The sequence below is a fragment of the Pungitius pungitius genome, chromosome 5 (genome assembly GCF_949316345.1).
Source record: "Pungitius pungitius chromosome 5, fPunPun2.1, whole genome shotgun sequence".
NCBI classification, from domain to species: Eukaryota; Metazoa; Chordata; class Actinopteri; order Perciformes; family Gasterosteidae; genus Pungitius; species Pungitius pungitius.
Window position 1 is genome coordinate 11,743,243 of NC_084904.1, and position 13,143 is coordinate 11,756,385.

The 13,143-nt window shown below is 44.0% G+C and overlaps 1 protein-coding gene across 4 annotated transcripts in view; it reads right to left on the minus strand.

Annotated features, from left to right (window-relative positions):
• Positions 1 to 3,082: 3,082 nt before the first annotated feature.
• Positions 3,083 to 13,143, minus strand: part of fam222aa (family with sequence similarity 222 member Aa) — a 43,578-nt gene continuing 33,517 nt past the window's right edge. For 3 of the 4 annotated variants that reach the window (XM_037482857.2, XM_037482858.2, XM_037482859.2), the window contains exon 3: positions 3,084 to 8,536. In XM_037482857.2, coding sequence (XP_037338754.1) covers positions 7,080 to 8,536 — 1,457 coding nt within the window. In that variant the 3' untranslated portion in view covers positions 3,084 to 7,079. Of the gene's footprint in view, positions 8,537 to 13,143 lie in introns of all 4 variants that reach the window. The other variant, XM_037482860.2, reaches the window with a different exon arrangement.

Consider the following 13,143-nt stretch of genomic DNA (forward strand, 5'->3'; position numbering starts at 1 on the left):
GAGGCTAATCCTCTTTGCCCCAACTTTAACTGGGCCACTAATCCTCCAGGTTTATCTAAGCAGTGAGCACCTCCGCTGCTGACAACTTGGCCTGCCCCCCTCCCCACAGCCTGTTAAGTAGGCCAGGACTCGGTCCTGCAAGTGTCACTGTCAGCAACTCTGGAACCGCACACAGTTCAGTTCAGGAAGTGTGAGCTGTTAACGAAATGACTTACTCGCTTGCAGCATCCGTGTGCTCGATGCCACGAATGTGTCTCGACAAACCAAAGTCAGAGCCAAGCGGGATCAAGTCGCAACGCCTCTCATTTAGCAACCGCACACAAGGGAAAGTTGACGGTCTCAGCCAGAGGTCTTAAGTAAAGTACCTAGCTTATACATTAGCAGCACAAATGGTTCAGCTATTGTCCAGACAGTTAAGCTTTAAGGTATTTATGTTGATGAGTCTCAAGCAGATACTTGGCCAACAAGTTTATTCACTAAACAAGACTCCAGACTGTCTGAGGGCTTCAAGTACAACATCTCTTGTCGGCCTGAGGTCAAGCAGCCTGATAGAGAGGGAGATACCGCTCTAAACATTGGTTGCATTTAACATGTCACTCAATAATATTGCAGAAGAGCTGGACGAACCATCACTGGTTAACACAGAAAGTAATGAGAGCTAAAAGCAGGTTCCTCACAGATTTAAGTCGTCCTAATCTTCCTTGTTATTATTCCCTGAGATTCCCTCCATAATCCACAGGGATAGAAATATTTCACCAAGGTGTGGTATTTCAAAAATGGACTTGACGCACTGGTGGAAGAGGAGCCAGAGACACACTGGTTAGTCAGCGTGTGAAATGACCTTTCAGTTCATCCAAGATAAAACGAGGCTGCTGAACCCGAAATGATTCAGAGAGTCTAAATTGACAGGCGAGGGCATGGCGGCGGCGGAGCGGCAGCCTGCTGGCCGGCCTCTATAGGCATCTCTCATGATTTATTGTGAAATTGCCAGGGACTCAATGTGGCGTGCAGGTGAATGAGTTTTGCTAATAAGAGAAGCATTTCTGCTCCACGGAGCTCTTTTTCTGTCTGAGCAAGCGTGTATGAAATCAGTGTGCAGTCTCCCCGTTCCACACGCTCTGGTAGAGGCGGCTGGCTCATCAGTCTGTGGCTTATCTGATGTTTTAGGGGTGGAGAGGTTGGGAGTAGAGAGAGAGAGAGAAATAAGGAAAAGCGTCAATATTTCGTTCCTGAAGATACCTGTGTTGTTAAACTTTTAGATGTAGCAACAAGGAACCTCCATAAAGAGACATGTTTTTTATAGCTTGACTTTAGAATATAAACTATTAAATATGGAATTTAAATGTAGTTTGCTTAGCAAGCTAAATGTTGTGCGCCACTATAAAAGTGAAACATAAGTGGCTGTGTTTTTATTTCTAAGAAAATTGTCTCAGGCATTTCAGACAGTTGACAATCCCTTATTGTATGACTTGAATATCCAAGCCTCGGAGAAGTCTTGTCTGGACCACTTTGCGCAAAGTGCATGTGAAGAGACTTAGCTTGCCTTTGCTTAGGAGTAGTCTCTTCAAATCCTCATCAAGGAAATCATTCTTACAGATTCCGAGCGTACTGTCACTGTCCATTGGGGGTTGTTTTCTAATGATACTTTAAGGCCTTAGGCCTTAGGAACGCCAAAATATACTGCTGTAAAGGTGAAAGAGGTCAAGTGAACAACAGGATTGTAGAGGCCGGCATATGGCAGCGATGGGCAAAGTGAATCCGTTGACTAATATGCTTACCTTTGTACAATAAGGTGTGCAGTCCAAACAAGAGTATGTTTATAGGAAGGGAGAAGAAGAATAGGACCTCAGGTGAGTATCGCAACAAGACATGCGTAGAAGTCATCTGCTTTATTTGCTTATGTCAAACAATAATACATAAGAGAGGAGAGATCAAATGAAAACCCACAATCTACATAAAAAAAAAAAGAATTCCATCCTGAGATTGACAAAAAGAACCAAAATACCAGAACAACAATAGAAATATCTGCTGTGGTCGTTTGGAGTAAAGGGGAACAATGGCAGTTTTAGCAGAGTGAATGAAGATGGGGGCTGTTGGGAGATTTGGGGGAGATTGCACAAGGTAAGCAATCACCGGGATGCTTGACTGTAGGCACATTCAAGAGTCGAAAACCCCACGACGAAAGGATTTTACAGCTTAGTTTTTAATATTCCGACTTCTCATTTAGAAATCTAAGACTCACATATTATCATTTTCAAAAAAGCAACGAATTTTTTACATTTTTTCATCCTGAGGAGACAAAATCATTTTTTAAACATAAATACAACACTGCAGGGAGAACAATAAGAGAGGCTTAATATATTTCCCATTTCCATATATATTATTTTCTCAAGGTTGCTGCACCCTCAGACTTTGGCAGCATTGATGCATTTGAGATAATTCTGGGAAACAGCCCCGTTTGTCCACAAGAACATTCTGAGAGCCGCACAAACGGTAAAGGGAAAATGGAAAAAAGAAAAGCACAAAATCCCCAGACTTTTGTGTTTGGATTGGATACAGCAATAAACCCACCACATAAACTGGATGAATATTTGGAGGCCATAAGCTTTTTCAGCTGAACATACACAGTTGAGATGCTGAAGAAATAAAAAGCTGTAAGCCCAGTGGAATTACAACCTGCTGCTTTGCCTGTTAGAAAAGGGCTCTGTGACTGTGCCTTTGGAAAATGATTTAAACGATTTATTTTGTGATCTTTGATGAAAACATGTAACGGTAATGGTGCATCTATGTTATTCAGTAGCACTATAGATGTGTGTGCGGTGACTCAAAAGCACAACAGATCTCCATAAGGCTGGTGGCTAGCCTCCTCGGGACCATCTATATTATTGATTAAAGTATTTTCTTGCTAGGTGGGAGCCCACTGGAGATGACCGGCCTCATGACTTGATCATTTGCAGATGTTGAGGAGGGATGCTGGGAAGGACTCTGAGATGGGAGCCCCCGGGGGCCCAAGGGCAGCCAGGGGACAGGTCTAAAGTGGTGTGGAGGGAACGTCACCCCCCCCCCCCCCTCCTTCTGTAGGTTAGAGAAGCAGTGCCAAGACTCCACGGAGCGAGCAGCTGCCTTAATTTTCCCTATCCTCCCCGTCTCCTCTGATTTGATAGTGACAGAGCTGACCCTGCTTTGAATGCTTCCAGTATTTTAGGTCCATAATATGCGATCAGACCGTTGCTGGTACAAAGGTCTAAATGGACTTAGTGGGATTTACTAAGGGATTTTTACCACCAGCGAACATCAATACCCCTCCACCTTGCCCTCGGGCCGTCCCGACAGCGTCTCGATGCCCTTGAAAACAGTCGATAGCCTATAGCCCCTAAGTTGTATATCTAAATGTCCTCGTTCATATGGGCTGTTATCTATCCTTTCCTCTGTAATACTTCTCAGAATATTTTTCAAAGAAAGAAAAGTGAAGATTCCCCAATAAAAAATCTTCAGGTGAAGAATGTGATTTCCTCAGAGCTTGAATCTGGATATGAGGCCACAAAGCCAAAGGGGGGGACTGACACCAGCACCAGGAACATGGCAATTATCCTGATTACTGATGCTTTGAGGCTCCCCTGACCCCCAAATCCCTCTGTGTATCTCTCTCCCTCTTTCTTTGATTTGCTGAGATCTGTCACATTGCACAGGCCCTCTCAGCCAGTCAGGGAGCCACCATGTATAATCCAACAGAAAACAAATCCTCTCGATCAAACACAGCCTAGCCCTTTAATGCAGGCCTCTAAGCCCAGGCGCCATACTGCAGTGCTGAGGCCCTCCGAGACCCTGTGGAGGCTGTGATTTGGCGCCCCCCCCCCCCCCCTCTTTTAAAAAACCCCACTGGCCTTCAATGCCAGCCGGACAGTCATAACCTTCAGTTTGTTTAAGCACTACTGAACCTTGTTGGTCCCGGACAGGGGGCGAGCGGGCTTAGATAATGACACGCCATTTGCCACTCTGCAGCTGAGTGAGCCATGGATGGATCAACTCAGGCACAAACCTATTTGAAATGTAATTCTATTATCCCAACGTGGGCTAAGCGTCCATTGTCATATGTGGAATGGACCAGTTTTAGGATTTGGATGATTCTCATTAATGTGTGTGAAGGACCAAGGAGACAGTTTGGAGCATGTAGAGTAGAAAATGAATCAACAAAAGCAAAAACATTTTCTAGGTTGCATTCAGTAAATCCTGGCCCAAAATGGCTATATTCTTGACTGTATCTGATAGGAACCCCCTTGGTATTGGAAAGGGTCTTGATTTCTACCCTGTGTGACTGAATACTCTCTACTGGCAATATCCGGCAGCCAGGCGTCACCCAATATTCCCATTAGCAGAGAGAGCTGGTGCCTCAGACCTCCACTAGTGGCAAAGGCCAGACACCAGAAACTCGACTGCCTCAAGTGTCTCCTCTTCAGTTCAACATCATGTGACAGGGTTTAATGCTTGGATGCAGAAGCCAAACGGAGGGGATTTGGGGACGGGATGTATCTGTAAATCTGTCAAAATATTTCTACAAGAAATAAAATATGCTGGTATCACAGTGTGGCTGGGATGTTAAGCTGTTGAAACAACATGAAACATTTTCACTGGAATGTTCACTGTGCAAATTAAGGGGGCTTGTTATTTTCTCCACTGAAATCTTTGTCAGCATTCAAAGACAGCAGCGTGTCTACAAACAACATTGGCTGAAAAGTTAAGGGTCATCTTCAGATAATAACAGGTGAATTTATGGAGTGCAAATGATCAGAGAAACATACATTTCTGCTTTGTCTTCAATATTTTTGTGTAAACCCTTTATTCTTATATTGTTGTTTGTTTGTGGTTTATCTTTGGGTGGCAAAAGTATTACATTTGAAATATGATGTGTGTTTTCTCAGTGGCAGCAGGTTATCGCTACAGTTTAGTGAAGGATTTAAATCACACTTTCCGCTCTGCTCTGGATCTCACAAAGCTGCTGCTCAAACAACGGCCAAATCTACCACTGACGACTAGAGGACATAAATTAAACAATAATGACAGACTTCAAAGCCAAGATGTGGCTTCTGAATATATTCTTAAAGAAATTTATTTTACACCGCAAAACAAAAAGGGATAGGGATTGGGGATGTGGTACATTGGGAATGTATTGACAACTGTAGTTTACATTTTTTTGGTGTAAGCTCAGAGAAAAATGTTAATACAGTCATAATAATTGCACTTTATAAATCTAGACTGATGCCAGTTTTTCCCCATAACAAAGCTGTGACTCCCTCTCTCCAGTTACTAAATTCAATTTACCATTGAAGTTTGACAGACAAAAGAAATGCTAATTTAGGACCAGAGGACTGCTGCACTGATCCAATTTTTCTCTTTCACTCAAAGGCAATAAAACATTGCAGTAATTTAAGTGCAGTACATTCAAGGGAATCTCACAGTCATAATAAATATTTCACTGCTCTGACTCATCAAGTAGAGACTGGCCCGGGCTAAATGTGTCCCGACCAGGGGCAGAAACAGACGAGGGAAAGCAGTGTACCTTGTCTCATTTCATCTGATGCCACAGGCCTGAGCTTGATTGTTTCCATATTGCATTTGTTTGCAGGATCAGGGGTGACTTGTACCCCCTAACAGAAGTTTGATTTGTTCCCACAGCTTTCTGTCATGATGATAAACATTTGGCAGATGTTGGGGATGCTGCACTGCAACTACATCTAGAACAGAGTCATGTCAGATCTTACTTTCTGCTCTAGCTCGAGAGAATATCTAAAGCGTCTGATAAAAGGGAGCTAGATCTTCAAAATAGCTCTTCCTTATTTCACAGATATGTTTACAAGACTGGGGAATCAGTGTTTCAGTCTTGGTGGTAGAAAACCATTGAGAAAAAGAAAAAAAAAGTCTGAGGATTTTGAAAAACACAAACTAAAATGCGTGCATGCACTCAGCCACACGCATAAACATACACGTAAGGTTATTGATAACCTTCCAATCACATTCTTCATTGTAACATTTCTTTATCATGTTCTTTTTTTTGCGACATTTTCTTTTTTAAATAATTATTTCAAGATGTATTCTAGATTCCAGTGTTGGTTAGGAAAAAGAGCTCTGTGACCAGGTTCTTAGAACCCAGAACCAACGCAGCGACTATGCCTCACACCAGGACATTGGAAACTGCACATTAGCTTGAGGAGGAATCAAATCAAAATAACAAAAAAAAGAAAATAATTAAATAATTTTTAAAAAAGCAATCGAGACACTTTTCCCCATAGCAGCCAATGCATAAAATATACCTACAAATATATAAAACAAAAAATAGGTTCAAGTTTTTCAAGTTTCTTAAATATATCATATCCAAACTACCCAATTCCAAACTTCAAAGTTAACAAGATTCAAGCAGTGCAATTTCTGTATCAATTATAACAGCAATAACTACTAATATTATACTATTCTTTTAATTCAACCCTATGATCCTTGTACATACACCCAAGTATAATTTTTGTCTCCTCGTGTATCAGTACATCGCATCTCTGTATGCGTTTGTCTAGGTGTGTTTATATGTGTACTCTTACATAGATTTTGATTTTGAAAGCAGCCCTAAGCTTTGGCCCTTTAAGACCCTTTCAGTGACAACCTACACAGTAGCTTCAGCCTTAGCATTTGGAAGGGGATAGAAGTGCCGTGTGGACTTCATGTCAAGCTATGATTCTAATCAAAAAGTTCAGGCGATTAAAAACAACAAAAGAACTGAAGAAAGAAATGTATTAATTCAAAATTCCTATTGGCAAACCACACAATTGAACATCTGTAGAATCTTGAAATCCCTTTTTCTTTCCCATTGGCAAGCACTACCACCTTTCGTATTTGGGATTCCCACAGCCTGCCTTGAAACCGCCAAACTAAAGGTCACACAGCACAGAAAACTGTCTTTCTCTAAGCTCCCACACTAGTTAAAGCATTGCCACTTTCAGCAAAATGTACCTAGAAAAAAAAGCACATTTGTTCTTTAACTTTGATTTTCTTCACCGAATCCCAGCTCCTGATTCTCTTCTCTTCTTCCCACTCTATCTGTAAACAGGGAGGCGGATGTGTGCATGCTGGTGGTCTAACAGACGTGGCACAGACACAGTCTCGTAGCCTTTGCCAAGCATCTGCTCCTTGATGCAGGGGGGGTGGATGTCGTTGATCAGGTACTCCAGAGACTGCAAGCTGCTGCTCAGCACTGATGTGTTGCACAGGCTCTTGCTTGGCAGGCTGCAGCACATACCTCCCCCGCTGTCTACAGCAGGGTGATGATGATGGTGGTGGTAGTGGTGATGGGGGTAGCCCATCTCTCTGTGCCCTGTGACCGGTCCTCCGGTAGAGGTGGCCAACAGCTCCTGGGGGTTGTAGCAGTCACTGTCAGGTGTCACCAGCACACTGTTCCATGGAGGGGCAAAATATTGACCCACTGAGAAATTTCCATGCATACCCACACAGTTCAAAGGGGAAGAGCTGACTTTGTCCATTCCACCTCCTCCGCTGGCACTCACTGTCAGGTGGTAAGGTCTGGAGGACGAGGAGGACACTTGTGCCGCCACAAGTCCCCCTGGAACACAGGTTTCTGGGGACTTGCTGATGGCGCCCCCTCCTCCACTACCTCCGCTGTACATGCGTAGCACAGCCTGTTGATGATGATGATGCTGCTGCTGCTGCTGCTGTTGTTGCTGCTTCTGCCAAAGGATGTAGTCCATACCATCTGTGTACACTCCAGGCTTCAAAGCCTCAGCATTTTGAGCCGGCAGCCCAGGCCCGGTGTATACCATATTAGCCTGGGGACCCATTCCGACCACGTATCCTCCACCTGAGGAGCTAGAAGACACCCCCATGACAGTTGTGCCCTGCTTGGAGGGGCTGGAATTTGATGGTGCGGTGGCGGCCCCTTGGCACACCTGCTGCAGAGCCTGGGCCTGGCAATGCTGGTTTATCTGGTAGATGATGCTCTGGATAGAAGGGAGGTTTGACTGTGCAGGCAGGGCCAGGCCTCGGCCACCTGTCACAGGAATCACTGAGCCAGCTACAGTCACATTTGGGGGAACCGATAGTACGGGGCCCTCTGGGGGCTTTGAGGGCCCAGTGTGGTATACCATTTGGCCATGGCCGCTTGCTAAAGTGCTACTATTAGGGGGCGGGTATGGGGCAACAGCTATATGGGCTGGAGAGAGCTTAGTCCGTCTACCTTCAGAGTTCTTGAGAACACCTTTTGAAGGGACAAAGGTGGCTGTTGATGAGGATGAGGAAGACTTGATAATGGCCAGCAGCCCGTTATGGCCCCCTGTGTGGATATGTGGATAAGGAGTATAGCGTTGCCCTGTGGTGTCGTATCCATTCACAGTCCGATTAAGGTGCTTGTGCTGGGGAACCCTGATGTTGGTGGGGAAGATCTTGATGGACAGAGGGTTGTTGGCCGTCTTCTGAGCAAAGGCATCAAGTTCTGCCGCAGTGGGGTAGCGCGGGGAATGTGTGGGCACCACAAGCTCACCTGCAAGAAAAAAAAGAGAAAAGGGTATGAGCAGAATGATCAACAAAAAAATGATTGATGCATATGTTGTATAACAGCACATCAAACCAGGAATTTCATTTCTAGAAATACCAAAAGGAGCAAACAGCCATAGCAACCACAGAGTCAGATCCATCAATGGTCGCTAGTGCGAGAGTAAAAGCTGGCAGCATTACAGTGACTACATCCAAAGCACACTCAAAAATGTGAGGTCAATAAAAGGCAGGTGAATAAAACCAGATGCAAACAGCAGGTACACTGCAGAACAACACCAACAGAGTTTACAAAAGTAAATCAGGACTGACACTCATTTACGTTCCATCTTTCCTCCATTTGAGCTTTCTATCCATCTCACACCCTCCTGTGGAAGTTCTTCCCTAGGCAAATAGATCTTTTTTAAAACTCATTCTGTCAAAGCCGGGTACCTCAGGCGCTGTTAAATCAGTGCATTATGAAATTAATTCAGACTCTTTAGCATTGAATTGGGTTAGCTTTGGATACCAGGGAAGCAGGGACAAATGGGAGGGGATTAAAGCTTGTTTAATTGCAGTGGCACATTTGAGATTTATAAGTGGTATCACTTAATGGGTCTTACCCTTGGCCACAGCATTTACACATTTATTCAATCCAGGAGTATGTGGAGAGGCCATCACAGAAAAACCAATTAGACATCCATTGGGAGTTACTAGCCTGGTTAAGGTGAACTACATCAGACTGGAACCAAGTCAAGAATTCTACAGTGCTGCTATTTGCAAACTTGGTCAAGGATAAAACTGGAAATTGGTCTGAAGATTAGCACACGTCGCTTTAAGAAGCTTTCAAAAAAACAGAATACATCAGGTCGAGATTGAATGAATGAAATATAAGACACACCAATGGCTTCCACTTGTGTGACTGACATATTTCCGTAGAAGAACAATAAATAAATATCGGCTTTTCTATTAACTTCATGCATTTATTTTACATTTTCAAAATATTACAAAAGGAAGGTGCAGAGAGGTTTCCATAAATTCACATGTAAATGCTATGTACCTATTCTGATTTGAAACCAATCCAGACCCAAAATTCAATTCAGCAGGAAACGCAGCAAGTGTGACTAGCAATGCCCCTCACTCAATGAGCCTATGCTTAGCCATTGTGAATTGAGGTAGCAAACAGGAAAATGGCAATTTCTAAAAACCCCACCATGTGTCAGTGTTTGGGGGCTGGGCATGGAGGTGAGAGGCTGCGGTGAGATTGGATTTAAACGACATTATTCAGGCAATTTCATGGCTACTTAGCTCGATGTAACAAAAAGGGTGGGGGAAGGGGTAAAAGAACTCAATTTACAAATAATATACCAGCAGTCGTGTGATTGCGACACCTTCAAAAATTGTTATGCACAAGCTAACCAAACGCACAAAAATTAACTGCCATAACTGTGCCGTCAGCAAATGTCCTGGCAACCTAAGGGGTCTGCAGGGTAAAGGCTGTGACTGGGACTCACTCCATTTCCTCCCAATTGCAAAATAATTTTGAAGAGACTCCAAGTTACAATTCTCATTTCTTTGCTCCCATTAGAGATCGCATGGGGAGTTCATTTCAACAACCCTATGGGTCTCCAACTGTGAAAATGATTAAATCTACAAGATCTATATCAAAAAGTAAATAAATTAGGACTGTAACAGCAGAGGGGAGAAACTGAATATCCCAAGCCACATTAAGCGTAAGACCTTTTCCAGTCAGTTTGATTCATCCTACGGACAGAATCCATTTTGAGTCCGAAACACTCAACTTCATTATTGTATTATAATAAAAAAAGGTGGGTTTAATGACTTGGTTTTAATTAGAGTGAGGGAACCTGGTGCCATCCTAATGGGCAAGGCTGAGGGCCAGTCTAGCCTATCTAACATCTCACTAACCTCACTGAGGCAAAGCTCTGCTTCCCTGGTGACGGTAGTTCCCTTTGCTTTGATGTCCTGACTTGCAGTGGAAAACTGACAGAAGACTTATTTCATTTGCTCAGAAGATAAAAACATGCTCATTTCAAAGCACATTGCTGGTCCACATGCAAATGGAAAGGCAGCATTTTTTCTGATCTTCTTTACATGAGAGCAAAAAAAAACCCCACTTTGATCATCACATGGTCTAAATGAGGAAAGATACTTGGCTTTCAGACATATCAAGGGCCTGTGCCCTGCCGTCCCTGCAAGCCCCCAGCTGCAATATGCCCATCATTCCACCTAATTACTGCCACATGAGAAAAAAACCCTATAAAAACAGCCAGGAAATTCATTAAAGGGTTACTAATTCTATTCCTTCTCACTGACTGGGTCCATATTTTCCTTGCCCGAGCCTGCGTTTCTTCTTAGAGAGACGAGAAAGCCGTCTCCCTCCGTCTTTTCCCAGCTTGGCCCTTGTTTGTCAATAGGCACAGCCTTTGGCACACCAACCTGGCATCAAAGGGTTTCACACTTCACAGGCCACAGGGATTAGAGGCCTTTCAGGCCTACAAAACCCATCTCAGCTCCACAAAGGCTTCCGGTTATTAGAACCCACAAGCATAAAAGAAGAGGAGGAGGCAAATGAGCATCTGGATGCTTCTGATTCCAGCTTCCTCAATGAAAAGTTCCATGGTGTACATTTCAAGTTGATTACAGTAAGTTTTGGACACAATAATTTCTCTCTCATACATGTTATAAACACTGTGTTTCATGTGCAGGGACTCCTGCAGAGCAGTGAGTCTATAAGCGATGACATGCAGGTTAAGGAAGAGTCTTTTTTTTTAAGCTGGCACTTTGTGACTTATCGGTTGAGGCTGCAGTATATCACAGATATGAGCATCCAGATGGTGGTGGCTGATAAACACCCTTTAATAAAGGCACTGCCTCTTTTGTGTGAGCCCCCCCCCCTCTTCTCATAAGGTAGGGGGTTTCCTGCACCTGTGCACTTTCTTCAGCGTGGCCGTGCATGAAAACAATATGCATGAAAACAGAAAAGAAAGGCAAAAACACACACACAAACCTGCATCTGCAGTTGTGTGTCTCATTCGCCATCAGTGGAGCATGTTGTTATCCTCTGCTCAGCTCTCACTCATGAAATGTAGGGCAGGGACAACAACAGGTGCCTGTGCGGGCGACAGCCTGCAATGCCTCCTGGGCTAAATGCTTCACACTCGCTTCATTTCGACATGCGACAGCCTTGTAAGGATTAATTATTTCCCTAGGGATGGAGGGATATGGTTCTTCCCTTCCTGTGAGCAGGAGGCTATGTGCACTCCCAAGCGCATGAAACAGCTTTTAGTAAATGACTGGGGAAACCTGGGCGAGCACTGCTTCAACAATAAGCAAGAAAAATAAAGTTCCACATGAAAGGACCATAAACAAACAGTGCATTTGATTGAACTGCATCGGAGAGGAGATAAAAGCTCAGGCAAACACGTGCATTAGTTCTGAGAGATCACGCGCCGGGGAGCGGAGATGGCAAGGAGGCAATTAATGGGCTGACCTTCGTCCTTAATCACCCAGTGCCTGGCACACAATGCCCATGTGTCAGAGCAGCACATCTCTAAATGCCACCCCTCATTAGCACGATGCAAGTAGTGAGAAAAGCTATCTTTGCGGTGTTACACACTCTCCAGTGGCGAGACAGAGATAGAAAGGCTGGGATGGGATGGGATAACATGGCAGCACAGAGCCGGACGGAGCTGCAGTAGGCCATGATATGATCTAGAAATCCCATTTTACTCTGAGGATGGGTACTCTCCTTTCTCTCCATTTTTGATTGGCATGAAACTCCCCAAGCGCAACGTCCTTGGTGTATCCAGTGCTGTTACAGTGATTGCATTTTCGCTTGTGTGTATGCACTAGTGCGTGCGAGCATGTGTGTGTGTGCGTGCATTTAGTGAAAGGGGTACCCAATTCTGAACACTCAATTAACACTCCTTTAATTAGCCAGCAGTACTTTTTGAATTCTGATGAACTCATTTTCTTGGTGAGAGGGTGGAGGAGTGGTGGAGGGCTGGTAAAGATGAGCTCCACTGGGTAAAACAGCAATAAAGAGGGAACTGGTTAGATTAGACTGTAAAAAATTCCATTAAATTCTGCGCTCTTTTTCCGAGTGAGAGGTCAAACTGTGTTGATCACAAGAAGCAAAGGGAGACAGAGAGAATATGAGAGCAGGGAGTTAGGTGAGGTGGAAAGTGGAGGGTGTGGGTGGGGAGATAGGCAGTCGGAGGCTGAGCGAGAGTGCAGTACCAAATCCAGAGGACCATGAGAATGCTTTGCATTTTAATTAGAGGTTTAAATGAATAAGCAGAGGGAAAAGTTGGAGAGGAGTGCCTGAAATGCCCTTGCATCCATTTATTAGTGTTCCAACTGTTCTAAGATTAGAAGCAGGGTGGAGAAGTTTCTTCTTATTAGTGCGGAGTACGCTCAAACACATCAAAAGACCAGCGCAATGTCCTCGCTTACTCCTGCAAACCTGTAACCCTACTTGCCTCATGTTTCCTTTCCTCTGATCATGTATATTAGTGAGCAGAGGGGAAAAAAGGGGTTGTTTTCAACGAAGGGGGGGAAGTCACATTTTCCTTGAAATGCAATTAAGTTTTC